This window comes from Epinephelus fuscoguttatus, linkage group LG22 (genome assembly GCF_011397635.1).
Source record: "Epinephelus fuscoguttatus linkage group LG22, E.fuscoguttatus.final_Chr_v1".
In the NCBI taxonomy this organism is placed as follows: domain Eukaryota; kingdom Metazoa; phylum Chordata; class Actinopteri; order Perciformes; family Serranidae; genus Epinephelus; species Epinephelus fuscoguttatus.
The window spans coordinates 12,441,499-12,468,631 of NC_064773.1; the positions used below are offsets into that span (position 1 = coordinate 12,441,499).

General features: G+C 40.9%; 2 protein-coding genes across 4 annotated transcripts; one reads left to right on the forward strand and one right to left on the reverse strand.

The window, feature by feature from the left end:
* The first annotated feature begins 36 nt into the window (after window positions 1-36).
* On the forward strand, window positions 37-16,735 carry scyl2 (SCY1 like pseudokinase 2). Of its 3 annotated transcripts, none has more exons than XM_049566523.1 (19): window positions 37-170; window positions 2,018-2,214; window positions 2,799-2,956; window positions 3,375-3,519; window positions 5,440-5,589; window positions 5,677-5,898; window positions 6,448-6,564; window positions 6,964-7,089; window positions 8,356-8,532; window positions 8,796-8,807; window positions 8,994-9,116; window positions 9,348-9,461; window positions 11,381-11,513; window positions 11,602-11,720; window positions 11,819-11,919; window positions 12,140-12,209; window positions 12,284-12,361; window positions 12,630-12,752; window positions 12,841-16,735. In XM_049566523.1, the coding sequence occupies exons 2-19, from the start codon at window positions 2,038-2,040 to the stop codon at window positions 13,474-13,476; spliced, it is 2,781 nt and encodes a 926-aa protein (XP_049422480.1). In that variant the 5' UTR covers window positions 37-170; window positions 2,018-2,037; the 3' UTR covers window positions 13,477-16,735. The 3 variants fall into 3 exon arrangements, with proteins under 3 accessions (XP_049422480.1, XP_049422479.1, XP_049422481.1); XM_049566522.1 differs by lacking the exon at window positions 37-170 and adding an exon at window positions 184-422; XM_049566524.1 differs by lacking the exons at window positions 37-170; window positions 8,796-8,807 and adding an exon at window positions 184-422.
* On the reverse strand, window positions 16,707-25,613 carry si:ch211-244b2.3 (uncharacterized protein LOC557230 homolog). The gene is made up of 11 exons (XM_049566543.1): window positions 25,449-25,613; window positions 25,325-25,370; window positions 24,042-24,171; window positions 23,543-23,687; window positions 23,345-23,465; window positions 23,180-23,258; window positions 20,868-20,979; window positions 20,561-20,666; window positions 20,354-20,435; window positions 19,757-19,929; window positions 16,707-19,669 (listed from the first exon to the last, which is right to left on the reverse strand). Exons 1-11 carry the CDS (start codon window positions 25,470-25,472, stop codon window positions 19,608-19,610), a joined length of 1,080 nt encoding a protein of 359 aa, XP_049422500.1. The 5' UTR covers window positions 25,473-25,613; the 3' UTR covers window positions 16,707-19,607.
* Between the last annotated feature and the right edge of the window lie 1,520 nt (window positions 25,614-27,133).

A 27,133-nucleotide genomic window follows, 5' to 3' on the forward strand; every position in this document is an offset into this window, starting at 1 on the left:
CACCTGACAACCCGGAAGTAGGCTTGTTCGCTCACTAGCGCACTAAGCTACCTCATTTCGTATGCTACTGGAAGACATGGGGGCTGTGTTTCACAGCCATCACTGACAGCGGCACAGCTGAGAGTCCACTTATAACAAGAAATACAACTGAGAGCCCTTTTCATATCAAGGTATGTAGCCGGAGGGTATCGGGGACAGTTTTGGATTCAACAAACAATCGGTGTTTGGCTGTTATGACTAACGTCACTGTCTAACGTTACTTGCGCATTGTTTGCCAGTTAGCTTGGGTAGGTAGCCACCGTGATCTGTTCGTGTACAAAAAGTCTTTCGCGGGAGCCAACAGATTGCAACGATGATGTCAGCCTTCTTGAGCTACACGGGTAGATAAGGGGTTAAAAGAAGGTAGCTGTAAACGGCTAACGGTAAGTGTCACAGTGCTAGTTTTGATGTGTGCGCACAGGCTAACCAAGCTAGCATCAAGCTGTCTCACAACCAGACATGACACTCACGCTTAGCGATAAATATGACACTTAAATGTTTCAACCCAACGTTAATATTGTGTTATTAACCTCACATGAATAACCTGTCAAATAATAACCGTGTTAGTAAGCTGGTGTTACTGAACTGTCAGGTACGCCGATGGCTAGCTGACATTAGCTAGCTAAAGACTATGCTAAGAGGCTGTGTGCAGGTGGTTTAGGTGAGATGAACGCTGCTCTTAGTTTACCTCTGACCGTCTGGCCACTAACTAGCTTATAGTATCGACTGATTAGTAAGTGTAAAGTGAACTGAGTGCCTTTATAATACAACGTTATAACAGTGTCGGTGCTCTTGGCAAATTCCCTGCAAACCTGTTGCAGCTAAAAGCTTAAAACAGCCTCCTACTAGAGGAAATATATAGTGACGCATATCCTGTAATAATTAGACTTTGTTGCCGTAGATTTGCATCTGATATATATTGATTCCTTTGACATTTCACGACATAAATAATGAGCTATGACACAGGTGTGGTTTCAATGTTATGATTCATTTGCAGGCCAGACATCCTGCAATATCTGTCATCTGTAAATGAAGCTATGTTGTTTTGGGTTTGGCTCAAGTAAAACTGGCTGTTGCAGGATTGACACACTGACGTCATCAAATTGAACCATGCTGATTGACTGATAGATTTCATATGTTTGTGCACCCTCAGTTTGGCTGCTACAGCAGCTGGCATCGGCTGAGGATACATAAGTGACTGAGCCTAAGGGAGGTGCTGTGTAATAGTGTATAACAGCATTATATACAGTACAAGCAGGGATTCCCATTAGCAAAATTGGCCAGGGAGGGTACTGGCAAAGTGCCTTCAAATTTTGATTAAGATCCAATTTGCTTTGCTCCATTTAATACTGATGCTTCATATATATTCTTTTTATAAATGCGGGAAGGAAGCTCTTAATTATGCATAGTGTACCGCCTGTGCATCTCAATTTATAGACGAAACCTCATTCAGCCTTGTTGCAGCACGGTGAAATACACATCAAAGCACCAGAAGCCCACCCGAGACAGATAAAGCCCTTAAGAAACTGCTCACGTAGAAATAATTTGGCTGTGTAACCGTCAGCCATGTTGTTTTGTTTGACTTCCTCTTGCCCAACATGCTTTCAAGTCACTCTGAAGGATTTTGTAAGACAGGCTTAATGTGGTGTGGCTGAGCTTGCTCTGAGTCATTTTATATTTCAGTGGACAGCTTGGGCTGTAGTGGCGCTTTTCTCTTCTGCCGGCACAGGCAGGACGCTGGTGGGCACTTTGATGTGTAAATTTCCTAGCAGGTGCATTAAAGTGCATGTCGAATGGATTGTTGAAGGCTTTTGCTTCGCTATAAAGGCTCACGCTACAGCCGCCTCTTTCAGTGATTGCAAAGACTTTTGTTGTTTTGGCGTTTGAGTGACCGGTCTGTACCTCTTGGTTTGAAGGTACTGTGTTTGTAACTGCTCACCTGTCCTGGGTGGTCTGTCATCCACCTTTCTCACTTCAGCTGCCAGGTCAGGCGTGAATATGGAGTCTATGCTGAACAAGCTAAAAAGCACTGTCACCAAGGTGACGGCGGATGTCACCAGTGCTGTCATGGGCAACCCGGTGACACGGGAGTTTGAGGTTGGACGACATATCGCCAGCGGGGGTCCTGGCTTGTGTTGGAGGATCTACAATGGCACAAAGAAGTCCACAAAACAGGTACGTGAGTGTTAATATCCTCCACTTCACCAGACCAGCTCCGAAGTTTAGATTTAAAAGGAGCAGTGTGTAAGATTTAGGGGGTTTTAATGGCATGTAGCAGTGAGCTGAAACCTTTCTTGGATAGAATTCCTTCAGTGTTCATTGCTTAGGAGGGTTTTACTGGGAGCTGAATTATCCGGAGAAGTCTCTTCCTCTCCAAAACCAACACACTCACTGATTTAAACCAATAAAAATACTGAATAAAGCAGTTTCACATGAAAAAAAACCAGTGTTTTTCTGACATTGTTGTCGCAGTGGCCGATGCGAACACACAAGTAACTATATCTAGAGCCAGCGTTTTCTTTGTCTGTGTATAAATGGCTCATTCTAAAGTAACGAAAAACACAACAATTATTATTTTCATGTGATTATACACCAAAGAAAACATACTCATTATATTGACATACATTCCTGCCAGTATACCCCCCTAAATCCTACACACTGGACCTTTAAATGGACAAACAACTGATTATATTTGTCAACAAGGACTTTCCTCACCATTAGTAGCTGTTTCAGCGCCTTGTTGTTTTCTGACTCTTCAGGAAGTGGCTGTGTTTGTGTTTGACAAGAAGATGATCGATAAGTACCAGAAATTTGAGAAGGACCAAATTGTTGATTCGCTAAAAAAAGGGGTGCAGCAGCTGACCAGACTGCGTCACCCCCGTCTCCTGACCGTGCAGCATCCCCTGGAAGAGTCACGGTGATTAACACACCCACATAAACACACACAAACATGTGTATCAAGGGCAAATTGGAGGGAGTTGTGGCTCAAAGAGCAGCTTGACATTTGAGGGGGAAAATTGCGTAATAATTCTATTTGTCTGCCTCTGTTTGTGCATATGTGAGCAGAAGCTTGTCATGATCAAACGACTCTGTAGAATGGGCTCTGAATTATTTATGGCCCCAGAGGTCGAGGCTGTCTTGTGCTTACTTTCTTTTTACCGCTGTGTCTTTCTTAAACTTTCACCCAGGGCAGCTCTAAATTCAAAGCGCTTCTCTGTCTTTGTTTTTGACTTTGCTCATGTTGCCGTTTGTCTCTGTCGGCTTCAGAATAACTCAACATTTTAAAGGCAGCTGCATTAAATTCTACTGATGTTATTTCTGTATTTGGACCTCAGAGACTGCTTGGCGTTCTGCACAGAGCCGGTGTTTGCCAGTCTGGCCAACGTGCTGGGCCAGTGGGAGAATCTGCCCAGCCCCTTGCCCAGTGACATCAAGGAGTACAAACTCTATGATGTGGAGACCAAGTACGGCCTGCTACAGGTGAGAGTGCAGACAGGTTAGCTTGCTCGATGCAGGGCTGCAACTAAGAGTCACCAGTTATTTGCTATGTATTTATTTATTTTTTATAAGTAACAGTTTAGTTGTTCACCTGTTGGATGTATAATGAAACATATTTGAATATGAGCTTGCCTGTTTGTTATTATGAGCATACCAAATTGTGGTTGTCTGGCAGGTTTTAGTACAACGCAATCGACATCAGTACCTCTCAAAGCCAGTTGAACCAGCTCCATTTCAGGCCTCACCTGTTGGTGTTAAGGCCTTTACACAGAGAAGTTTCTGTCTTGTGATTGATTCCCTTATCAGTATATTTTTCTGAACTGTTGTTTTTGTCACAAGTACTTAGAGGCAGAATGCTGATATTACTAGAGTTGTTCTGATACCAATACTGGAATTGGAAATGCCTCTGATACTGCCCAGAATGCTGCATCAGGTATTAGCAAGTACAAAAGTCTCTTCAGTGAAGATACAGAGTACTAATAAATAAATATAGAGCCAGTAAGGATGAAAAGACAACCCATCGACAGAAGAACAAACAGAGAAAGCCAGATCAGTCAAAGGGAATCCAAAAGAGAAGAAAAAAGGACATAAGTAGGAGAATAAAGCATGTTTTATTACAATTTTTCAGCTTCCATATTTGCCACAAAAGTTAAAAATTGTTGGCAGCCAGGTGGCAAAGAAGCGTGCAGTTGATCGTACATAACATCCTTAATCCAGTGTCCTTATGTTGGAGGTGAAGAGTCCTTCCATTTACATAGGATGAGCCTTCTGGCCAGAAGTGAGCAAAGAGAAACAATGTCCACTTGGGCTCTGCTTTAAGTTAACATCTTGAAGAGTTGCTCCAATTATTGCCATGGACATAGTTGGGGCAACCAGAAGTTTCACACCTGGATAAAACGTTGATCATTTGCCGCTTTGAATTTTTCTTTTTTATTGATGCAGTGTTATCGGATTAGTACTCGCTATTGGCTGATACGCAAGTTCAGGGATCTGTGTCGGCACTGTATGGCACTGGGACATCTCTAGATGTTACGTGGCAAAAAGAACAAGGTTGATTTTACAGAGCTTTCACACTGCGAATAAATGTATCATTCAGTCACGTTGTCTGGAATGGATGTCACGTCACAATGTCATGACAAGTACAGCCAATAAAAATAGCTTATACTAGCTTTGGCTGTACAATAGCTTCCCTCAGACAGACTGCCAGACGCTGCTCTGGGTCTATAGCAGGGGGGTCAAGCTCATTTTAGTTCACGGGCCACATGCAGCCCAATTTGTTCTCAGATGGGCCAGACCAATAAAACCATTGCACAAGAACGTATGAGCTCCAATATTTTCCCTTTTTGTGTGTTAAGAATTACAAGTACATTCTGTAGACGTGCATCCTTTCACAAAACAAATGAACAGCCTGAGATGTCTTAAGAAAAATAAGCAATTTCAACAGTATTTCCCACAATAATTCAGTCTACTTCTCACTGTCATTACATGTGCATGATACATTAAGTAGACCACGCATTGTTTAACATTTATTCGACACCTCTGGTCTATAGGATCCTGGTAGTTGGTCCTCTGCCTCCTCAGATGCAGCTGTCCTACCGAGATCCTGAAATATGTCCAAAACCAGCTACTGTAGAGGTTCAGCTCCCGTATGAGACACTCTCCTTCTCTTTCTCTACATTGGAAGTACTCAAAATTTGCTTTTGTGAGGAGGAGAAGGACAAGGTCGTCATCACTGGATGGTGTCGAATCCATCTTTTTTTTTCCCTGAAGAATGAGCTGGGCGTGAATCTGTTTGAATATTTTAAAGAACAAGTGTTGCAGCTTTAAACCGTGTACTATTCCTGCAGTTGCTTCCACTCTTTCATACCAAAGCTGACACTCTCATTGTTCTGTCCCTTTCAGATCTCGGAGGGTTTGTCCTTTCTCCACAGCGGGGTGAAAATGGTCCACGGCAACTTGTGTCCAGAGAACATCATCCTCAACAAGAGTGGAGCCTGGAAGATCATGGGCTTTGACTTCAGCATCTCCTCCACAAACCCCTCGGAAGCTGAGGTGTGCTGGATGACTGCCCTTAAAACGCTGTAACAAAATAATTGAATGCAGTATTGTCACATCTTTATATGTTCTCACCCTCTTCAGCCCAAGTACTCGTGTAAAGAATGGGAGCCCAACCTTCCTCCGCTCTGCCTCCCCAACCCTGAGTACCTGGCTCCTGAATACATCCTGTCCGTCAGCTGTGACTCCGCCTCCGACATGTACTCGCTGGGCGTGGTCATGCATGCCGTCTTCAACGAGGGCAAGCCTGTTTTCCAAGTCAACAAGCACGACATTTTTAAGAGCTTCAGCAGGCAGCTGGATCAGGTGGGTGGAGGTGTGGGGCATGTGGGAGCGTGACGAATGACTGGATCAACAAAAGGATCATAAATCATTTATAGAATTAGAACAATTGTACGCGCTGCTACACTACACAGCCATGCGACTATTTTTTTCCCCACACATGCGTATTTTTTCTCCGGCAGCACAGCTGTCTGCTCAGATTTGTGTCATTGTCCGGCTCGTAGCGTAGGCGGATGTCTTGTTTTTGATTTGAGCGGTAAAACATGTTTGAAATAATCCCGATGATTGTGCCTGGACGCACTCCAGCATCAGCTGCTTCAAGCTAATTTCAGTCGCAGCCCATTTTTAGTTGTCTGCTGCATGAGTTGATTTTTAAGAATATCTCAAGAGTGTGTTGCTGTTACTAATCAAACACTGCTTGTATTCCTCTTTTCCTCTCTCTTCTGTTCTTCTTCTTCAAACACTGCTTGTATTTCTCTTTTCCTCTCTCTTCCGTTCTTCTTCTTCAAACACTGCTTGTATTCCTCTTTTCCTCTCTCTTTTGTTCTTCTTCTCTGTGTCATCCAACTGCAGCTGAGCAGCATAAGTCCTGCAGTGCTGAACAAGATCCCAGAGGAGGTTCGGGAGCATGTCAAGATGCTGCTCAGCGTCACATCCACCGTCCGGCCAGATGCAGACCAGATGACAAAGGTCAGCATTTTCACCCCAGGCATAAAGATACAAATAATGATTCATTTTTCCAAAGCTTGATTGTCACAGTTTTACCCCAATGCCACCGGCAGTTGTGACAAAGCTTTATCCTACAGTCTAACCCATATGTTCTAATCCTGTCTGTTATTATTTTGCTTTTGGCAGAACCACTTCTTTACTATGACAGAAATACTTTTGATAACTGTAAATGTCTCTCTCCATTGCCGTATTTGGCATTATACTTTAACTGATACACCTCCAAACAATTATTGCCATATTTCTTTATAAAAATACATTTAAAAGAAAAGAAGATACAAAGAATAGCATTTGTTCATAGTCTGTGCCAATGTTGGTAATATCTGATGCCTTTTGTTGTGTGTGTGTTTTTTTTTAATTCAGATTCCATTTTTTGACGACGTGGGTGCTGTGACCTTGCAGTACTTTGACTCCCTCTTCCAGAGAGACAACCTGCAGAAGTCCCAGTTCTACAAAGGCCTCCCCAAAGTCCTGCCCAAACTCCCCAAGGTAAGTGCTCGTACATTTTGTATAAGAAATGCATTATAAATCAGGTAGGTTCAAAATATGAGAGAGTATGTATGAATATTTTCCATGATCTGTTTACTGTATGTGTAGTGTATGTTTAGGGCAGTTTAATAGTCATTTTTCTAGTGATGGGAGGACTGATTCTTTTCATAGTGTTGAGTTGATACATTTTATACTGAACCTTAAGGGTTTTTTGTCACAGTTTTCTCTGTGACACTCTGTTATAAAACATCTGACAACTAGTACTACCTGCCACACAAAACTTCTCGCCGATGCATCACCAGCCATCATGTATACGTTTGTATTGATAAAGATAAATACTAATTTTAATGCATTTATTCAAGATCCTACTTGTGTGTAGTTAGGCTGTGTAAACTCAATACAATGTCACAGAAATGTCACTGACAAACAATCTGAGTAGGGGCAAGTAGCAGACGTCCCGGTTACCTCCACAGCCTTGTGCTACATTCACGTGGTGTCAGAATAATCTGAAAAATTTGTTTCTGGTCGTAGGTCATGACTCATCTGATCTGTGTCCTTTGCTCCTTGTTATCAAAGTGTTGTTTACACGCTCTAAACAATAAAATACAACACATCTTTGTAGCGTCCACATTGTGTTTCACATTACAACTTGAAGCTCACAAATTCACTTAAGTCAGAAAAACAGTATCTGAGGAGCATGAGAATGCACCATGGGCCTTGACTGATGGAAGTCGCGACCATAGACTGTAAAAATAAAAAAAAAATAAAATAAAATAGATAAATAAATAAATTAGTAAATAAAATAATAATATAATAAAATAAAATAAAAAATAATAAATAAATAATTAGGTAATAAAAAAAAATAAAATTAAGACTCGTCTGTTTCAATTGGTATTCAAAAAGATTTGGCGTTCATTTTCGCCCATCACTACCTTTTTCAATAACTGAGTGCTCATGTTGTTGTCAAATAATCCTTTAGGTGTTCCCATATCTATCAGAACACATGCCTCACATGCTCTCTGTTTAGTTGTGTATAAACACACACACACACAAAGACAAACAGACGAGCGATTATGAGAGTTCAGACACTGTTACTGAGAAACTGCCTTCCTGTTATTTTTCTTCTGTTTCGTCTTCCTTTTTCTCACAACTTTTATATTTTCTAGTTAAAAGTGTTCCCTAATGAAGTCATCACGAACACACAGTGTTACAGTTTGAACACTCTCTCATGGCTTCTGGTACCCACTCTGTTTTCTTTCCTTGCAGAGAGTGGTGGTGTATCGAATCTTGCCGGCGCTCACCTCTGAGTTTGTCAACCCGGACATGGTTCCCTTCGTGCTGCCCAACGTGCTGCTGATCGCCGAGGAGTGCACCAAGGAGGAGTACATTCGTCTCATCATGCCTGACCTCACGCCTGTGTTCAAGCAGCAAGAGCCCGTTCAGGTAGGCGCACGTACAGTATCTGAAACAGTGTTGGTTGTTCAACTGCTCAGCATTAATAAAGCATGTGATATTAAGCTAGCTAGCACTCAAGTAATGACAGGTAACGTGTGACTTTCCTCTTTAAATCTTTGCAATGATATTTTCTCCCTTTTTGCATTTGTGTGTTTGAGATTTGAATAATTAGTTAAATATAACCGACTAAAGGGTTTAATCTGTCACTTTATCAAGTTTCTCTCTGTATTTTTCTTCCCATGCTTCTTCAGGCTAGTAACATGGTGAGTGGTCTTTGCTGTGAATATGCTCCGGTCACATCAGCTAGTCTGTGTCGTCTGTTAGCACTAACAGCTAAGCTAAAGCCACTGAAAGCACCGTCTCTGTTAACCTCCACCACCTCACTCGTGTAGCAAATATCGGAGAGCTTTTGATTCTTGTTTTCCTAACTGGGTCCCTGTGCCATGCAGATCCTGCTGATATTCCTGCAGAAGATGGACCTACTGTTGACCAAAACACCCTCGGAGGAAATTAAGAACAGCGTGCTGCCGATGGTCTACAGAGCTGTGGAGGCACCTTCTGTACAGATCCAGGTATACAGAGCTGTGCTGTTGTGATCAATTTAATTCAGTTAGTCGTGAACCCTGTAAACCACAAAATGGTTTATATTTTTAGCATTCCACATAGAGAACATGTCACATTTTCCCCCAGTCGCTGCACTCTTCATTCTCCTCTCAGTGCTGCCTTTAGAGCACCATCAGAGTGAACGCTCTCGGCATCATAAAAATGTCACATTTCATAACGTCTTATCTGTTGCCGAGCAGGAGCTGTGCCTGAACATCATCCCGACGTTTGCCAACCTGATTGACTACCCGTCCATGAAGAACTCCCTCATCCCTCGGATCAAATCAGCCTGCCTGCAGACCTCTTCACTCGCTGTGAGTCTCCGTCAGTCGTTTCTGCTCTCACTTTTTACCTTTCAGACTGTCTGCCTGTGCATGAATGAAATCTGTCTATATTAATTCCTCTTAGATGCCTCTACTTATCCCTGGTCCATCTCTTGAACTGTTGCACTCTTAAAGGGCAGGTCAATCTGCACTCTTTTCAGTGTTTTTCAAATGGAAACTGACGTAGATTACAGCGCTAATGCCCTCCCCTCCCTCAACACACCCATGCGGTAGCTGACGGTGTAAGCACAGAGAGTGAGGAAAGTGTTGGCCTGGAAGATTTGAGCTTGGAGGTGGAGGATGCTGCTATTTTATTATTATCAAACCTTTATTTAATCAGTCGAAGACACATTGAGATTCAGTGTAATACTGCATTTGCACTCCATAGTCTACCCACAGTAGAAGCAGTCGGTACATGCGCTGTTTGAAGAAGCAGACAGGGGCACAAAAGATAAGCAACATACTGTTGATGTCAATTTAGTTTGGTTTATTTATTACTGTGTGCTTTTTAGAACCAATCACAGGCAGCGGCAGACCAGCAACTCCTTGTGTTTTGCGAGGTACAGTAAAATCACAGTTTCTGTCAGAGGAGTCTGGTGGCTGTAGACGGGAGCAGCTGCAAAACATATTTTAGCCCCCTAAATAAAGCACCACCTAAAAAAGTCTACATCAGTTTAAGTGTGGACTATATTTAGATTATTTTCACCGCTTTACCTCGCCATCAGACAGCCATTTTCGACAGGGAACTGAAGCCGTTATGTCATCCTCTTCAAAGCCACCAGACTCCATTGACAGAAACGGTTATTTTAGCTAGCAGCACATGTTGCTGCCTTGATTGTGTAGTTTGCTTGATATAGTGTGATTTTCAGAACTGAACTAAAGCGGCGTCCATGGCAGTAATTGAGTTTATATGTAGGAAAGACATTGTGCAAACATGTATGTTAGGTCATGTGGAAGAAGTTTTTAGAAGCACTTTAAGCACTTAGCTAATCAAGGTTACAAAGTGCTTCACAAAATGCATGAAAATAAGACAACAATACAATATTTAAATATATATATATATATATAAGAGCCAAGAAAATTATAGTGTGTACAGAGGCAAAAACAGAACAAAAGGAAATAAAACACAAAAGTTACAAATCACAATGCGTTTTAAGCAATGATTTAAAAACGGGTAATGTGCAAGCCAGCCTGATCTCCTCAGGCAGAGAGTTCCAGAGCCTCGGGGTCTTGATGGCAAAAGCCTGATCACCTTTGACTACCAACCTCGATCTGGGGACGACTCGTGAGGGTAGGCTTGAGGATCTCAGGTCACGACTTGGAGCGAAAGGAGTCAGAAGTTGAGCTTGATAACTTGGCGCTAAACCATGTTGAGCTTTAAAGTTATTAGAAGTATCTTAAAACCAGTTCTGAAGTTAACTGGCAACCAATGGAGGGAGGTGATACCATGATTTGTCCCAGTTACAATACAAGCTGCAGCATTCTGCACTAGCTGAAGCCGAGAAGATTTACTAAGGCATCTAAACGATGTGTTACGGTAGTCAAGGCACGAGAATACAGAAGCATGAATAAGCTTTTCTAGGTCCGGAAAAGACACAGCTGATTTAATTTTGATAACATTTCGTAGGTGGAAGTAGCAGGGTGTAATGAGATTGTTGACATGTGGTTCAAAGTTCAATTGAGAATCAAAAGTGATGCCTAAATTTCTTGCTGTAGATTTTATATTAGTTGCCAGAGGACCAATAAACGGTCGTAATTTCCTTGCCAGGGCCAAAGATTATTTCTTCTGTCTTGTCTGAATTAAGCTGCAGACAATTACAAGACATCCATTTCTTAATGGCAGCAATCTTTCATCACAGTCTACCACCAACTTTAATGGCTGAATTGTCTCTTTCTTTATTGCTCTGCAGGTACGAGTGAACTCTCTGGTGTGTCTTGGGAAGATCTTGGAATATCTGGACAAGTGGTACGTCATCGATGAGATCCTGCCCTTCCTACAACAGATCCCCTCCAGAGAACCAGCAGTACTCATGGGAATACTCGGTAAATAATCTGGACACACTCCACTTCCTGCTGGTGTTATTAAATCAGTCAATGATTGGTTGTTTGACTCTCCCTCTCCTCGCTTCAGGAATCTACAAGTGCACCTTCAGCCACAAGAAGCTTGGCATCCCCAAAGAGCACCTCGCCACCAAGAGCCTGCCGCACCTCGTCTCTCTGAGTATAGACAACAACCTCAACCTTAATCAGGTGGCGCACATTATAGACTCATATTTAATTTAACTCCAATTTTTTTTAGTTTCTTCTTCTTCTTCTTCTAATGTTATCTGATTTTTTCCACGTTTCAGTTTAACTCGTTCATGGTGGTCATACGGGACATGCTGACTCGCATGGAGACTGAACACAAGACCAAGTTGGAGCAGCTGCACATCATGCAGGAGCAGCAGAGGTTTGTCATTTAAATATAAAATGGTTTCACATGTTAGTGGGGATTTTGTACAAATTAGCGAGAACATCAAATAGGGTGCTTAGATCTGTCTTAGAAAACAATTAGCATCTGATACCAGCCACATGAATATGATAATGGCATGACTAACCAGGTTTGTATAAATGCCTCTATTCAAATTCCCTCCGCTTTCTGATTTTGTTCATTGTGTCTCTTCTAACAGGAGTATAAACATCTCAAATCCAGGGCACCCACCAGAGGAGACCAAGGGCCCACCAAGCAGTGGCAACCAGGTACCAGCACTGGAAATGTTCTGTCTTACGTCTCTCTGCTGCAGTGTTTCATTTTTTGTTTTTCCTTCTTTCAGATTGATGATATCTTCAGCAGCTCGGGGGTTAATGGCAAAGAGAATGGATCAGCAGCAGCGGCCCCACAGCCTAATAGAGTATGGGAACAATGTCATACCTCATTTTACAAAAATCTGCACCTTTGTACATTTTGCATGTTACAGAAGAGCATTAGTGTGGGCGTAAGAAAAAATGAATCAGGAGGAGTAGGATTTATTTTTTCTATGGATTTTGAGAAAAAGTTTGACTCCTCTGGTCCATCAAATTGTGTCTTATGATACAGCATATCCTCTCTGTATTGCACACAGGCCTAACTTCGAGACCTAACCAGTTTGTTAACAGTCTCTCTTGCTTTTCTTTCCCTAGATGTCTCTGACTCTAGAGGAGAAACAGCGACTGGCTAAGGAGCAGGAGCAGGCAGCCAAACTGAGGAACCAGCAGCCGTTAGCACCACAGAGCGTCAAACCAGCTAACACCTCAAATACAAAGGTAATGGCTTAAAACATCTGTGTGCACAGACACGTGCTCAAACATCTCTGGCTTGTGATGATCAAATTTTCTCCATCTTATGTCACAGACTAAGGATCTGACAAGCAGCCTGCTCAACAACATGACATCTCTAAACAGCCTGTCATTGGCCAACTCACCACGACCAGCTCCGGTGCAGGGCACCACCATGTCTGCCTTCCCCTCCCCTGGCCCCATGGTGGGCTCCATGGGCGCCTCAGTCTCCAATGGGTTCAACCCACCCATGGGCTTTCAGACAGGAGGCATGGGCATGGGGATGGGCATGCGGCCTACAGGCCCCGGCCTCTACGGCGGCATGGCCACCACCACCAGCACCCCAAACTTTGGAGCCCTCTCACAGAACCAAGGACCCATGGGGCAGACAAGTAAAGCCCCCGACCTGTCAGCCTTGGACAGTCTTTTCTCACCCAGCCAGCCCAAAGTCACCCTCAACCAAATGGGTCCCAAGCCTACACCTGGCACCAACACTCCTTGGATCAGTCAGTTTGGTGCAGCCCAGAACGCTCAGACTCAGATGCAGGGTGCACCAGTGGGCATGGGAGGAGTGCCCAGCGGGTTTGGGATGCAAGCAAACCCTTTTTTCAGCCCACAGAACTTTGCTCAACCTGCTGCCCCAAGCCTGAACCAAAGTGGAGTTAAACATAGTGCGTCTGTCAACAACGATCTGAAAGACTTATTCGGCTAAACTAATTAAAAAGTAGATGCTAAGTTGAGTATATTCTTTTAATAACTTCGGACAGAAGAGCCTTGAATTCTCACAGAACAAGACACTGATTGAATGTGAAGATTTCCTCTCAAAGGCGCTGCTGTCTGTATTTTTAATCTGACCTGGTATAAATTCTGACTCTCGCTCACATTCAGCTGGCAAATTAACCTGCACCTGAATTCCATTTCTACTTGACCAGAAGGACAAACGGTTGGGGTGGGAAATACTTCTTCTATGCTGTTCTTTAAATGCTGGGGGTTTCCTACTGTTTTGTACTTGACATTCTTTGGGAGTCCAAATGTCGTGGGTTGAGATGAATCCCAACTCAGTTTATTCAGGAAGGTTTTGTGTTCATTTGATGAATGACTGGATTTCACTTCCTGAACAAGTTGCATCAGAATCACCCCTTAAAGGGAAACTTCGGTATCTCTCAACCTGGACCCTGTTTTCCTGAGTTTTTGTGTCTGAGTGAGTAATGGGAACAACAGTTTTTGAAACTGGTCTAGTATTGCGAGAGACCACTGCAATTGTGGCGTCAAAACAGGCCGTGATGTAGTCCCCATGGGAAATTGTGCACCGTCAATTTACGTCCAGAAAAAGTGCTTTTTTTTTTTGCCACTGACAGGCTCAAGTTGTTGTTAGAAGTGTCTTACCTTCCCCTGGTCTGTTAGTTAAAGTGACAAAGTCTCACCCAAGGAGAAGTCTGGTTTTGAGATCTCACAAGAGGTGACTTGTTGCAGGAAAAACAATGGCGCAATCATTAGTAAGAGTTGGAGAGAGGAGTGCCTGGAAGAATTTGTTGTGTTAGAGTACAGAACATGTAGCTTAGTGCAATGGTTCCCAACTAGTTGGTCACGGATCTACTCTGAATGGACCACAAGTGACTCATGAATGTGTGTGTGAACTTTGTGAAAAACACCCTTTATATTGAGAGTGTGCAACTAATGGACAGCTACTTGACAGAGACAGCAAACTAGCTCACTGACATGGCCAGACACTAAATACATTAAACTGTGGACCTTGAACTAATGACTAAGGAGAAATCTGGACCCCGTGGCTGGACCAGTTGGGAACTACTGGCTTAGTGTTATCTAAAAGATTTTCAGTGTCATGGCTGAATATTAAGCTGATTTTGGCGATAGGGAAAAATCTTCGAGATTCCAGGATGAGATTTCTCCTTGAGTGAGGGCTTTTGTACTTGATGGCAAAGGTTACAGTTGGCATTCACCTCCAGGACAAATGACTCTGTAGCAGTCATGGGTGTTAATCCCCTCTAGCCCCGATTGGACATGATGGAAATACAGCAATTGGAAGGACGTGCTAATTTTAGCCACTTTGTGCCACAAAATACCATCCAGTTTGATAGAGAGCCAGAGTGCGTAGAGATATAAAAAAAGAAGTATCCAATGGCCTCCATGTTGCTTTCTGCTGTATACTAACCTGTTTCCTGGCTTGTCCGGGAGGTTGAATGTGACACAACAAAAAAAAAAATAGGCATACTTGCCCAAACAAGCACTGTTAATGGACTTAAATTGATAGTGCACAAGTGGCGATAGGGATTACACTGAACCTGTTTCACCTCTGTGGCTGCAGCGGTCAGTCTCAACACTGGACCAATGTCAAAATCTGTGGTCTTTATTCGTCACTATGACACAAAAACATGAGAAAATAAGGTCCAGGTTGCAAAAACACCACTTTCCCTTTCAGAATTAGCAGAAAAACAAGGTAAAAAAAAGGCTTCACATCTGCTGGGTTTCAGGCTTCTGCATCTTTACTGCTTCTCCGGACTATTTTAGGCTTTGCTGCATGTCTAAAGTGATCAGAGAGTTGGCTTAAGAACAAAAACCCGCTCACACACACACCAAAGATGTGTGAGCCCAGTGGGAGGTAGCTTGACGTGTAGCACTGACGAGCCTGCAGTCACTGATCTGCATCCAGGAGGCTCCTCCGTGGGGACTATCTGAAAGGGGGTGTAGGAAGCTGACAGCCCAACAGTTTGAGGTTCAGATTGGGGGTGGGTGGGGGGGTTCGGTACAAGTAGCCCCACTGCAGTCTGTCTCCATGGTGACGGTTTCTCTGCAGCACCAGAAACCCCCATTTTGTGAGCACAAATTGAATTGTGGTCATCTTTGGTCTCATTCTTTTCTGCTTTGAGTTGCTTAATTTGACATCTAAGCATGTTAAAAAGCGAAGGGTTAGTTTCGTCCGGTCAAAGTTTGATGACGACCATTTCACCTCCTCTGGTATCAATTTCTGTAAATGCAGTATGAATGATTTCTCTGTGTCTTATAGCGGAGTAGGGCGTGTGGAGTAGCAAATACAGCAGTGTCCTTTAACAAGATGCTAAAGCTAAAGGCGACAAACGAGGACCGTATGCACTGCTTAGGCTTTTGTGCCTTACATGGGTACACGTGTAGGACTAGACGGACAGCGCTCATCTGTTACTCAAGTATTAATAGTTTCCCTTTTTAACCAGCTGTCTGCTTCTCAAATTACTTGCTTTGCTGCATGTTACTGAACTCGACCACGAAAGATCTAAAGCTAGATTTTTAGCATCTTTTCTAACGATGATTCCTAATGATTCCAGCGACCTTTTCTTTCTCACATCCAGCTGGGTTTGCTCGGATGAGGTTTTTGAGGGTCTCAAAATGCAAATTTCCTTTGACCAATTTGTACAATGACGAAGATTATCACTATATATTTTGATTTCAGCACTTTTCAGCTGTCCAAGGACCTGTGCTGGCGACATGTTATTATGAAGTGTAAATAAATAGCTATTTAAAGATGGATTGCTCTGCGAGGGCCTTGGCATTTGTATGTCGTTGTGATAATGGTTAAGAGGCCTTAGATGAGTCGTGTGCAATAATCATTATTGGTTGCGTGTCGACCGGCTCGAGCGGCCGTCGATGTGTCCTTACCTTCATGTCCGCCGACCTACAATAGCTACATGTCAGATTTTCTAAACAGCCGATCATTAACGTGTACTCATTCTGAATCTTACATTTTTGAAGAGGATCGCACCGTTTTAGGGTTTTTAGATGCACCATGGTCACACTGTTTCTGCTGACAATGATTGTTGTTAACATGCTGAAGTGTAACGTCTGGATTAACTTTTGTTTTTTTGTGTAATGACGCCACCTGTACGAGGTGAGCTCCCTTTCAGCCGCATGGCAGTGAATTGGACTCTTCAGGTTCTGTTTATTTCCCCGTTTGTTTGTTTTTTTTTTTTTTTTTTTTTGGTCACACGAGACTACAAAAGTCTCCGCGATGGGAGCTTTTTCATCTGTGGAGTGCAGTTTTGACTGTGAAGCGTGCGTCACATATCCCCAAAGCAGAAAACTAAAAAGCTTATTCTTCTACAAGATTGTTTGTATACCACTGCTGTCAATGTATGTGTCGTGTGGCCCTTGTTTTATGTGTTAAGGTGCTGGTCTCTGAGGTGGTTCAATGAAAATCTGTACATATAAAGGAAAGTACACAATCTAATACTCTCAAAGGGTGGTCGTTATTTATTACATCAGACAGTGGAGGGTATGCAACTTTAATTTAGAAAAGACAGGCACTGATTACACGGCAGTATTAATGAACATTTTAAGATTGTCATGCACAGTTAATAGGCAGTGATACATGAAACATCAAGTTAAGTTTTCTTTGGTTTTAGGTTAAAAGAGGTATCTTGTCAAAAGGTAAAAACATTTTTTAAAAAGTTCTCAGATGACAAAAGCAGATTCATCGACATATTAAGATGCACCAAAAACAGTCTGGGTTAAATGAGACATTGCTAACATCCCTTTGGTTCAGGTTAAAAAAGGTGTGTCAAAGTGTGTTTCCCCATCAGTTAGGCTTTTCACACAGCGTTCTCTTAGCCCTGAGCTAACATACACACATTGTTAACCTAGGATTAACCTGAGCCCAGGGCTTTAAGATTCACACTGCTCTTCTACTAGCTCTGGGTTACATATCAGGTTGCAGACATAGCTCATGTTAACATTCCTAAATTGAATTGTTTTCTAGCCCTGCGTCACACTGGCAACTTTTAGCCCCTGGTTAAGTCCATTTTCAGGTGATAACCCAACAAACTTAGGGCTTATCCTGCTCTGGAGCAGGGGCAACAAGCCCTAGACTAAAGTTGGGGTTCACCCGCATGAGATGGGTCAGGGTTGTGCCGTTTTCTTAGCCCCCAGCTAGAAGAAACATCACACAGAAAACATTTTGCAGGTTACAAACCGCATGGGGCACAGCACTGCCCTTTTTCTTTTAAATTCAAAGGCACTTGCTGCACCATCACGTCCTTACACTATCCTTCCCATGTAATCTAATTAATTTAATGTTTTAAAATTTTCTATATTTTATTAATCCCCCTGAAGGGAAATTCAATTTTTTCACTCTTGCTGTCATTAACACACAGGTCCGAAAGACACACACATGCACAAACAGGACCTATACATGCACGAAGTGGAGAGATGTCAGAGTGGGGGGGCTGCCCTTGGTGAGGCGCCCCGAGCGGTTGGGGGGTTCAGTGCCTTGCTCAAGGGCACCTCGGCAGTGCCCAGGAGGTGAACTGGCACCTCTCCAGCCACCAGTCCACACTCCGTATTTGGTCCGGACGGGGACTCGAAAAGGCGACCCTCCGGTTCCCAGCCCAAGTCCCTACGGACTGAGCTACTGCCCCCCTATCTACTGTGACTGGATGACTTGTAGCAGCGAACCTGGTATGCCCCACAAGACCCCCTAAAGGACGTGGTCGTAAGCCTTCTCCAAGTCCACAAAACATAGACTGGATGGGCAAAGTCCCATGACCTCTTTCAGCTGCCTCACAAGGGTAAAGAGCTGGTTCACTGTTCCACGGCCAAGACGGAATCCGCATTGACATCACTGACAATTTGGTTGGATGCTGAATTCAATAGAGCACTCAAGGGATGAAATTTTCTGTAGGCTGACAAAAAAAGTTAGCTTTGTCAGAAGTAAAAAGCTAACGTTAGACTATAAACGAACTACACCCTTGACTTCACACCCCTACCACGACAATGCTGTAAAGCTGTGTTCGGCGTGATGATGTTCTGTAGTCTTGTTAGCAACCGCTTTTTTTAGGACACGTAAAAGCTTCAAAATTCATGAAGGGGGTATTTACTGACAAATTTTATGTCGTAGAACAAAATGTGAAAGTCTCTTCAGACCTTATTTCAGGCGTCTAAACCAAAAACCCACTGACCTTGAAACGAGGAAACTGGGAGTGCTGAAATGTTAAATTCTTTTTCAGGTTTTTGGACCCATTCCTAGGGCACTCTATTGGGGTCGTGATCAGTGTTCATGGCAAGAGCCCATATGAACGCAACCTCGTAAGTGGAATTTTTCTTTTAGCTCTGAGTTCTTGACTTCATATTCATGACTTTCCGTGTCGAAAACACAAGCTCACAAGTTCCATTTAAAGGCAGCAGGAGATTTGAGTATATTATGCTAGTAGCGGCTAACGTAGCCTCGAGCTGCTAGCTTCAAAAGATGAGCAGCGGGCTGCAGGCTGTCTGGTAACCTCACTTCTTTTTAACTCTGCAACTCCAGGTTTTTTTTGTTTTTTTTTAACCATTTTTAGAGATGTAGTCTTCAGCGCCAACCGACACAGACTTAAGTGACATCACTTGAGGCAAATTAGCACATTTCTCGTAGCTCCCTCAGGAGCCACAGACGGCTGTATACTACTTTTTCCACATATGCAGTAGTGCTGCCCAAGACCTGTAAACATATGATGTGTAAAATCAGGTTCCCCTTTGTTTTAACCTTACCTTAACCTCAACCAGGTAACTGGTTAACTCTAACCTCACCCAAACCTTAAACCCAACCACAGGAAAACACACTTAAGCACAAGAGTGGTACAGTATCTTGTAAAAAGGTAAACCTGAACATAAAGAAATGCAATTAATAAATATTAAAACGCCCCCTCACACCTTTTATTTAATGTCCCAAATATTGTCGTGTTACGTCATCTGAACACTTAAGAGGCGAGACAGTACTGAATCATCCCAATATGGAAAGACAACCTGAGGGAGGCAGTGAGGTAACTGTGAGCATTGACATTGAGTGAACTCCAGACCTCCAAGTCTGTTGTCCTGCAGTCACTGGTTGAGTCTTCGCACTGGTCTGGTGGTGTTTGTGGACAGGTTCCTCTGAGTCATGGCTGCAAAAGATTTAAAGATTTAAAGTAAACTTCTTCATTGTAACATCACCTCTTATGTAGGGAAAGGAGGTCATGGTTCCAGCTCACCTGCGAGGTTTAGCTCATAGCTAAATTCGCTGGTGGCAAACGTGATGATGCCTGATGGGTTCTGTTGGTACTGGAGCTCGATGTCCTGACTGGAAATGGTGCTATTCGCTTTGGAATAATCTGTCCAACTTCTCCCAATATCCCGAAACTGCCATCGTGGCACTGAACCCAAACTGAAGAGAAGAAGAAGATGAACATAGACTTAACATTAGTTTAGAATGGGAGGGGAAATAAGGGAAAAGTCAAAGTCTTACAATCAAATCAAGGGGTTTTCAACCCATTCACCCCATTTACTTTAATAACACAATCATAATGGTAAATGGACTGCTCTTGTATTGCGCCTTTCTAGTCTTTCTGACCACTCAAAGCACTTTTATACGTCGTCACATTCACCCATTCACACATACATCCACACACTGGTGGCCGAGGCTGCCATACAAGGCGCCACCTGCTCCTCAGTAGGTATTCACACCAATGGAACAGCCATCAGGAGCAATATGGGGCTCAATATCTCTATTCATTTTATATGTTTGTTATGTTTTCTGGGGTAAATTAAGGATTAATTTGGGGCACTTTAAGGGATTCTTATCTCCTGACCTGCTGTTCTGTTGACTCCCATTGTCAGCTGTCCTCCTCACTGCTCTTGTTGTCCCGAGACTGTCGTTGACTTGACACATTTCTGTGATAAACCAGAGTACACAGACATTTACACAGACAGAGTACACAGACAGATTTAAACTGCTGTCCTCAACAAAAGCAAAATGGGGGGTGAGGGGTGTTTGTAGTTGTTCACGTGTTCCTTACTTGAAAAGTCCAGCGTGTACGAGAACTTCTTGGTCCTGAAGTTTATCTGGCCCCGTGGATTCAGCTGGTATTGTCTCTCAATGGCAGCGCTGTCGTATGAACATATCTGCACACAAATACAAACAATAAGTCCTTATAGAGGAATGCACATCTAATGTAATTTTAATTTGACCACCAGATACCACTGCTGACATTATTCACAAGTAAAAAGAGTTTCTATCTGAAAATAAACTGACTATATTGTTTAGTAGGGTTTCTTTATAAGCTTCTGCCTCAGCTACCTGAAATAGCTGCATGCCCTACTTACATGTGCTTTGTATTCTGTCCATCTCCCCTCGTCTCCCATGAACTCCCACTTGTAGCCTCCATCAGAGAGCTGAGAGGAGGAAGCCGCGGGGAACACTGAGGTGGAGGAAAGGCTGCAGAGAAAAACAAGCTTCAATACAGGGGATTGGTTTGTGTTATTGTGTGACTTTGGTGAAACCGAACTAACACTTTAAAACACCACAGTCACACAATAACACAAAGAAACTGACTAAGGCAGTAGCAGACCAGCAGCTCCTTTGTTCAGTGAGGTAAAATTACTGTTTTTGTCAATGGAGTCTGGCTTGGAAGAGACACGGTTCCCACAGATTTTCATGGACAAAAAACATTTTGATGACTTTTCAAGTACCCATAATAAAAAATGTAAAAAAAAAAAAATCTTGTCCCATTTGTCCAAAGTTTTTCAAACATATCAGATTCAAATGTTAATCAAACATATTTTAAGTTACATGAAGGGTATAGGGAGTACTATCAATGAAAACTGTGACTGTGACTCGTTCAAAGAAATCCATGCTGAAGTCCAAATGAAATATGTTATATGATCTCTTGGTCTAAAGAAACGCCATGCCAGTGAATGAACAGGTAAATAATGTGAAATTACACCCACACATTTTGGCTCCTACAGAGGGAGAAATTTAAGATACGTAAGTGATGGTAAACAAAATGTCGCCATGCATAGATGCATATTAGAGCTACGTTATGTCAAAAGGTTCAGAAAATAAATTTACAGCTATGTGACATATGGTTAACCACATAAGATTACCGTGACAATTTCACTACACACAACAAAATTCCATGACTTTTCCAGGCCTGGAAATTCTGACTGTGAAATTCCATGACTTTTCCCGGTTTTCCATAACAGTGGGAACCCTTAAAACAGCATGGATACGTTTCACAGTTTGTTGTCTCAAGGTTTTTAGCAATAATGCATGTGTTTGGGAGGTACTGAGAATACAACTGGATAAATGAGACTTGGATTTTACTCCTGAGACCCTGTGTGCCCATAGGAGGACATCACATCAGAGTTCCTACACATTTGGAATTTCAAAATTCCATACTTTTCCATACCCTAATTTCCAGACTTCTCAATGTTTTTTTTTTTCCCCAGATAATATGTGACATCTGAGTAAATATATCAGTGTATCATATTTCACATCATATTTAATTATTCTTAATAGACGATTGTAGCCAAGTACCATAATGGCATGCAAATAAAAACTCAGGTAAGTTCAATGTCTGGGCTGAGGCAAAAAGGTTGGGACTCTGGGTGCAAGCGATGCAGTAACGAGACGTTGGTGTTTTTTCCTTTCATGTGGCTCAGAATCGCCTTCTCCCCCATGTTGGCGATGTCAATCGGTTTCACACAAAGCTTGCATCTAGCTCTGTGTGTGAATTGATTGATTAAATTATTTTTGGAAATACCTAATTTTCTATTTTAGAAAACAGTATTTTACAACAGTGGTAATAGTCTGGAAACATAAATATTTTTTCATACTTTATTTTTCATTTTCCATACTTTTTAATACCTGGAAATTGATCAAATTTATTTCCATACTTTCCATACTTGCGTAGGAACCCTGTCACATTTCGGGTTTACTTGACCTTATACTTCATTCTACTTAAGTTAGGCCTGTTGTCTTTGTTCATGGACACTATGTACCATCTAATGGTAGTAAGAGCACAATACAATAATCCATGTAAAAACAAGATGGCAGCCATCTCTGCCAAGTCGGTCTGCAGCTGATCTCGACATGAAAGTGGACAAGGTACAAAACCTGATCACATGCTATGGATGAAACATGATGAGACACCACTCCTTTGAAGACATAAGGAAGTTATCATCAGCTCGTTAAAGGACGAGAGACTTTATTATCGTCTTGTTTGAGTATGTGGGGACCTTATTATCATTGAGAATGTTTAGTTCTTTAAACTTATCAGGTCCCACTGATCCCAAAAAGCTAGGAGAAATTAAAATATGAACAAAACAAACGCTGGGATGTTAGGAGGTTATACTGCACAAGCTGTCTGAGAGTAAACGGATGTTCTGATATAGCTTTGCTGTTGTTAAACACGAACCCGGTGATTTCAATCCTCAATAATTTTTTCTGTTTGTGGATTCTTTGTTTATCGAAGGCATGAGAGAGAGAAGGAAAAGTTTTCTTTGCAAATTCAAAACAACAATTTTGGGGTGAAGTATTCCTTTAAGCTGACAGATCAACAGACTGAGGCTGGTCTGAATGCAGAAAAGAACCATTTTTAAAACAAAAAATGGATCCTACAGTTGAAATCTCTCACCTCTGTGCACTGGAAGTGAATTTAGGACGCCTGCGTACATTCCTGTTCAGGCCTGTGATGCAGTTTGTTTGGGTCATGGCTGCAGAGTAAAACAACAGTTAGATTTAGCTTTACATTTATCGACTTTAACAAGCTCACACACACAAAATGATAAAATTCACATACTGGGGAAGTCTAGTGAGTAGGTCATCAAGCCCACTGTGAAGCTGAAGGTTCCCCGAGGGTTTAGACTGAACTGATGCTCAATATCCCGACTGCTGATTGAGGAGGACAACGTGCTGGAGCTCTGAGGAAGCGGAATTCAGTGTGTTAGAATTAAATACCTGATAATTAAATGAACTCGAGAGTTGACACTGTCCTCACCTGAGATCCATATTCACACCACAGCTGGTCATCTCTGAAGTACCAGCCTACGTCCTCCGTCTGACCCTGAGGTAGGAAGCTCAGTCTCTGCACCTTCAGACCTGGAGTCAGAGTCTCTAACTTATCAAAGTCTATGGACACCTTCCTGTGGAGGCACATGATTCAGTTTGATTTTATACTTCTTTGGCAAGTAACATTTGTTTGAACTGCACCAAAACAAAACTCAGTGTTGTATCGATATGTTGTTTATCCTCTTAATATTGTCATGTCTGTTTCTAACAGTTTTATTCCTGTAATAATTTAAAACTGTTCAAAATTCATTAAAAAAATCAACTTATTTTCACTATAATTCTCAAAATCCGTTCTTGGTCAAACCTTATATGCCACTTTGCATTCAATTATTTCCGGATTGTAGCTTTCTAAATAAAATCCCTGAATTTTGAGACAAATTTTCTGTGACTGAAAACAAGGCCAATAAAATAAAAATCAAAACACTGACATCTCGTCAAAGTTGATGGTGATTCCTTTAGCTCCCGGTTGGCAGTAGTGCGTCTCGATCACATGGTCATTGTCAATTGGCTTCCACTGGCGTCCGTTTGACAGTTGCCACTCATAATGCTTCCCATTAACTGTAAAATAAAAGAATATGTGAGTTAAATATGCATTTATGCATATATGATATAGTGGTGCACTAATGAGTCCTGAAAGCTGGAAATGAGTTGTGATTCCCTCGTTTCAAAGTCAGTAGGTTTTTAGTTAGATGTCTGAAATAAGGTCTGAGGTTAAAACAAGCTTAGGAGACTTTTACGGTTTGTTCTACGACATAAAACACATCAGTAAATACCCTATGTGTAAATTTTGAAGCCTTTACATGTCTTTAAAAAAGACGGTTGCTAACAAGTGCATCAACATGCGACGTTGAAATCATTTGACTTTGGTGTAGTTTGTTTAAAGCCAAACATTAGCTTTTCATGTCGGGCGATTGCATTTATATTTAAAAAAAAACATAAAGGTGGTGTTAATTTGTGAACATTATTTTACTTATTCTCTGCAATAATCCAAATTCCAATGCAAAAATGCTATTAGGCTTTTGTCAATGGAACCAGGGCAATGATCACTTCCGTGGTGGACTACAAATAAACATCATCCCTGCAGCAGCCAGTGGGACACACACCCACGACTCACACGAACTGACACGCAAAGCAGGACTGTTTGCCCCAACGCTGGGCAGAGAAGGTACAAACAGAGATAGTGTGACTTCATTCTCTGCTCAGGACACCATTATTAGATTCTATCTTTACAGAGCAAATAGTGGTGTGCTGCTTTATTAATGCTCTGAATGTCACACTCAGAACCTTTAATGACAGCAATAGAGGCCTGTTGAAATCAGTCAGGTTAATGTTTGACCGACTGTTTATTTCTTTACTGTCTGAAACAAGTGGAGCTGATTGAGTCAGTCCCAGTGCACTGCTGGTCTGGATTTTCCTTCGACCTGTGACCAAGGTTTTGAGCCATGAGTGGGAAACATCACCAGTTTTCCATCTTAGAAATACTGCACCAAACAGACACATTAATCCAGTTTTCAATCACATATTAAACTTAATAAATACACATGTAATAACTCTTTCCTGAGGCCACTCCTTCATCCTTTTTAAGACTAACTCATCAACTTTATATTTTGGAGCATTACCAGCTAAAAGGCTGAAATGCAGACATGTATAAAGTCAGAATTTAATATTAATAAAAGTACAGAAGGAACTGAAAACATGGAGTCACACAGACCTGGACCTGGGGTCTCCTGCCAGCCGCCCATCAGCAATCCACTGTCCTGTAAACACATATAAACACTGTAAACACCATAAAGACACTTTCTGTAGTCCAGAGTGACTCCGTGATGAAGACTCACCATGTTGTGATGAGGGAAATACATGGTGACAATGACCCCCCTAAAAGCAGATTAAACAAAGGTAAATGCTGCTAAATAAAACTTTATAAGTTTAAATCCTCTTGACTCGCTTTAACTCAACGATGTGAAGGTTTCATTTCACTTCACAAGAAGCTCGTCTTTCACTTTCGGTTCATGACGTCATCACGCACAGACTGCGCTCATGTCAGCAGCTCACGCAATTAAACTTGAAAGATGATCGACATGAGTATGATTATCTGTCGTTAAAAAGTTACATAATGATGCTTATAGCTTAGTTACATATCGAGGAATTTATATATTTTGTAACTATATATTTAAGAGTCAGTGAATTTATTAAGCTTCCTGTGCTCTGTCTGTACATTATCATTGTTTGAGTTAACTTATTCATTTGTTTACAGGATATTCTTTTTTTTTTTTTTTTAAAATACAACCATAAGTGTCTTTTATAACAACTTACAGCATACTTTCCACAATCAGAATGGTGAAGAGAAAAACTGGGAAAAAAGGGTGAAAAATAAAAACAAATGGTTACAATTCTTTTTTTCCCCCACTTAAATCTTTATTAAAACATTTTTTTGTGACAATGTCATTAAGTTACAGCAGCTTAATATCAAACAAACTTGTGAGTCACTTGTGGTCAGTGTTGATTTTGACAGCTATTTTAGATTAAGGGTTCGTTTTGATAAAAAAAATATTGTATTTTTAGTCGTTTTTTCCTTCCTAATTTTATTTATTTCATTTTTATTAAAAAAAAAAATTTCTTCCTAATTTTATTTATTTCATTTTTATTATATTTTTTTCCTTCCTAATTTTATTTATTTCATTTTTATTATTGTTTTTTCCTTCATAATTTTGTTTATTTTATTTATTATTATTTTTCCTTCATAATTTTATTTATTTCTTTTTTTATTATTTTTCCTTCATAATTTTATTTATTTCATTATTATTATTGTTTTTTATCCTTCATAGTTTTATTTATTTCATTTTTATTATTTTTTTCTTCATCATTTTATTTATTTCATTTTTATTACTAGTATTTTTCCTTCATAATTTTATTTATTTCATTTTTATTATTTTTTTCTTCATAATTTTATTTATTATAATTCTTTTCCTTCCTAATTTTATTTATTTCATTTTTATTATTATTTTTTCCTTCATAATTTTGTTTAGTTCATTTATTATTATTTTTCCTTCATAATTTTATTTATTTCATTTTTTTTATTATTTTTCCTTCATAATTTTATTTATTTCATTATTATTATTATTATTATTATTATTTTTTATCCTTCATAGTTTTATTTATTTCATTTGTATTATTTTTTTCTTCATCATTTTATTTATTTCATTTTTATTACTAGTATTTTTCCTTCATAATTTTATTCATTTCATTTTTATTTTTTTTTCTTCATAATTTTATTTCATTTTTTCCTTCATAATTTTATTTATTTCATTTTTTTCTTCATAATTTTATTTATTTCATTTTTTCCTTCATAATTTTATTCATTTCATTTTTTCCTTCATAATTTTATTCATTTCATTTTTATTTTTTTCCTTCATAATTTTATTTACTTCATTTTTATTATTATTATTTTTTTCCTTCATAATTTTATTTACTTCATTTTTATTATTATTATTTTTTCCTTCATAATTTTAGTCGACAAAAA

Excerpts from the sequence above, each read along its gene's own strand:
- scyl2 (XM_049566523.1), top strand. The coding sequence starts at position 2,038 with ATGGAGTCTATGCTGAACAAGCTAAAAAGCACTGTCACCAAGGTGACG. Across the intron at positions 9,117-9,347 it reads CACCTTCTGTACAGATCCAG|GAGCTGTGCCTGAACATCAT; the intron begins GTATACAGAGCT and ends GTTGCCGAGCAG. Across the intron at positions 11,514-11,601 it reads AGTACTCATGGGAATACTCG|GAATCTACAAGTGCACCTTC; the intron begins GTAAATAATCTG and ends TCCTCGCTTCAG.
- si:ch211-244b2.3 (XM_049566543.1), bottom strand. The coding sequence starts at position 25,472 with ATGTATTTCCCTCATCACAACATG. Across the intron at positions 23,259-23,344 it reads CTACTCACTAGACTTCCCCA|CCATGACCCAAACAAACTGC; the intron begins GTATGTGAATTT and ends TTTACTCTGCAG. Across the intron at positions 19,670-19,756 it reads CTATGAGCTAAACCTCGCAG|CCATGACTCAGAGGAACCTG; the intron begins GTGAGCTGGAAC and ends AATCTTTTGCAG.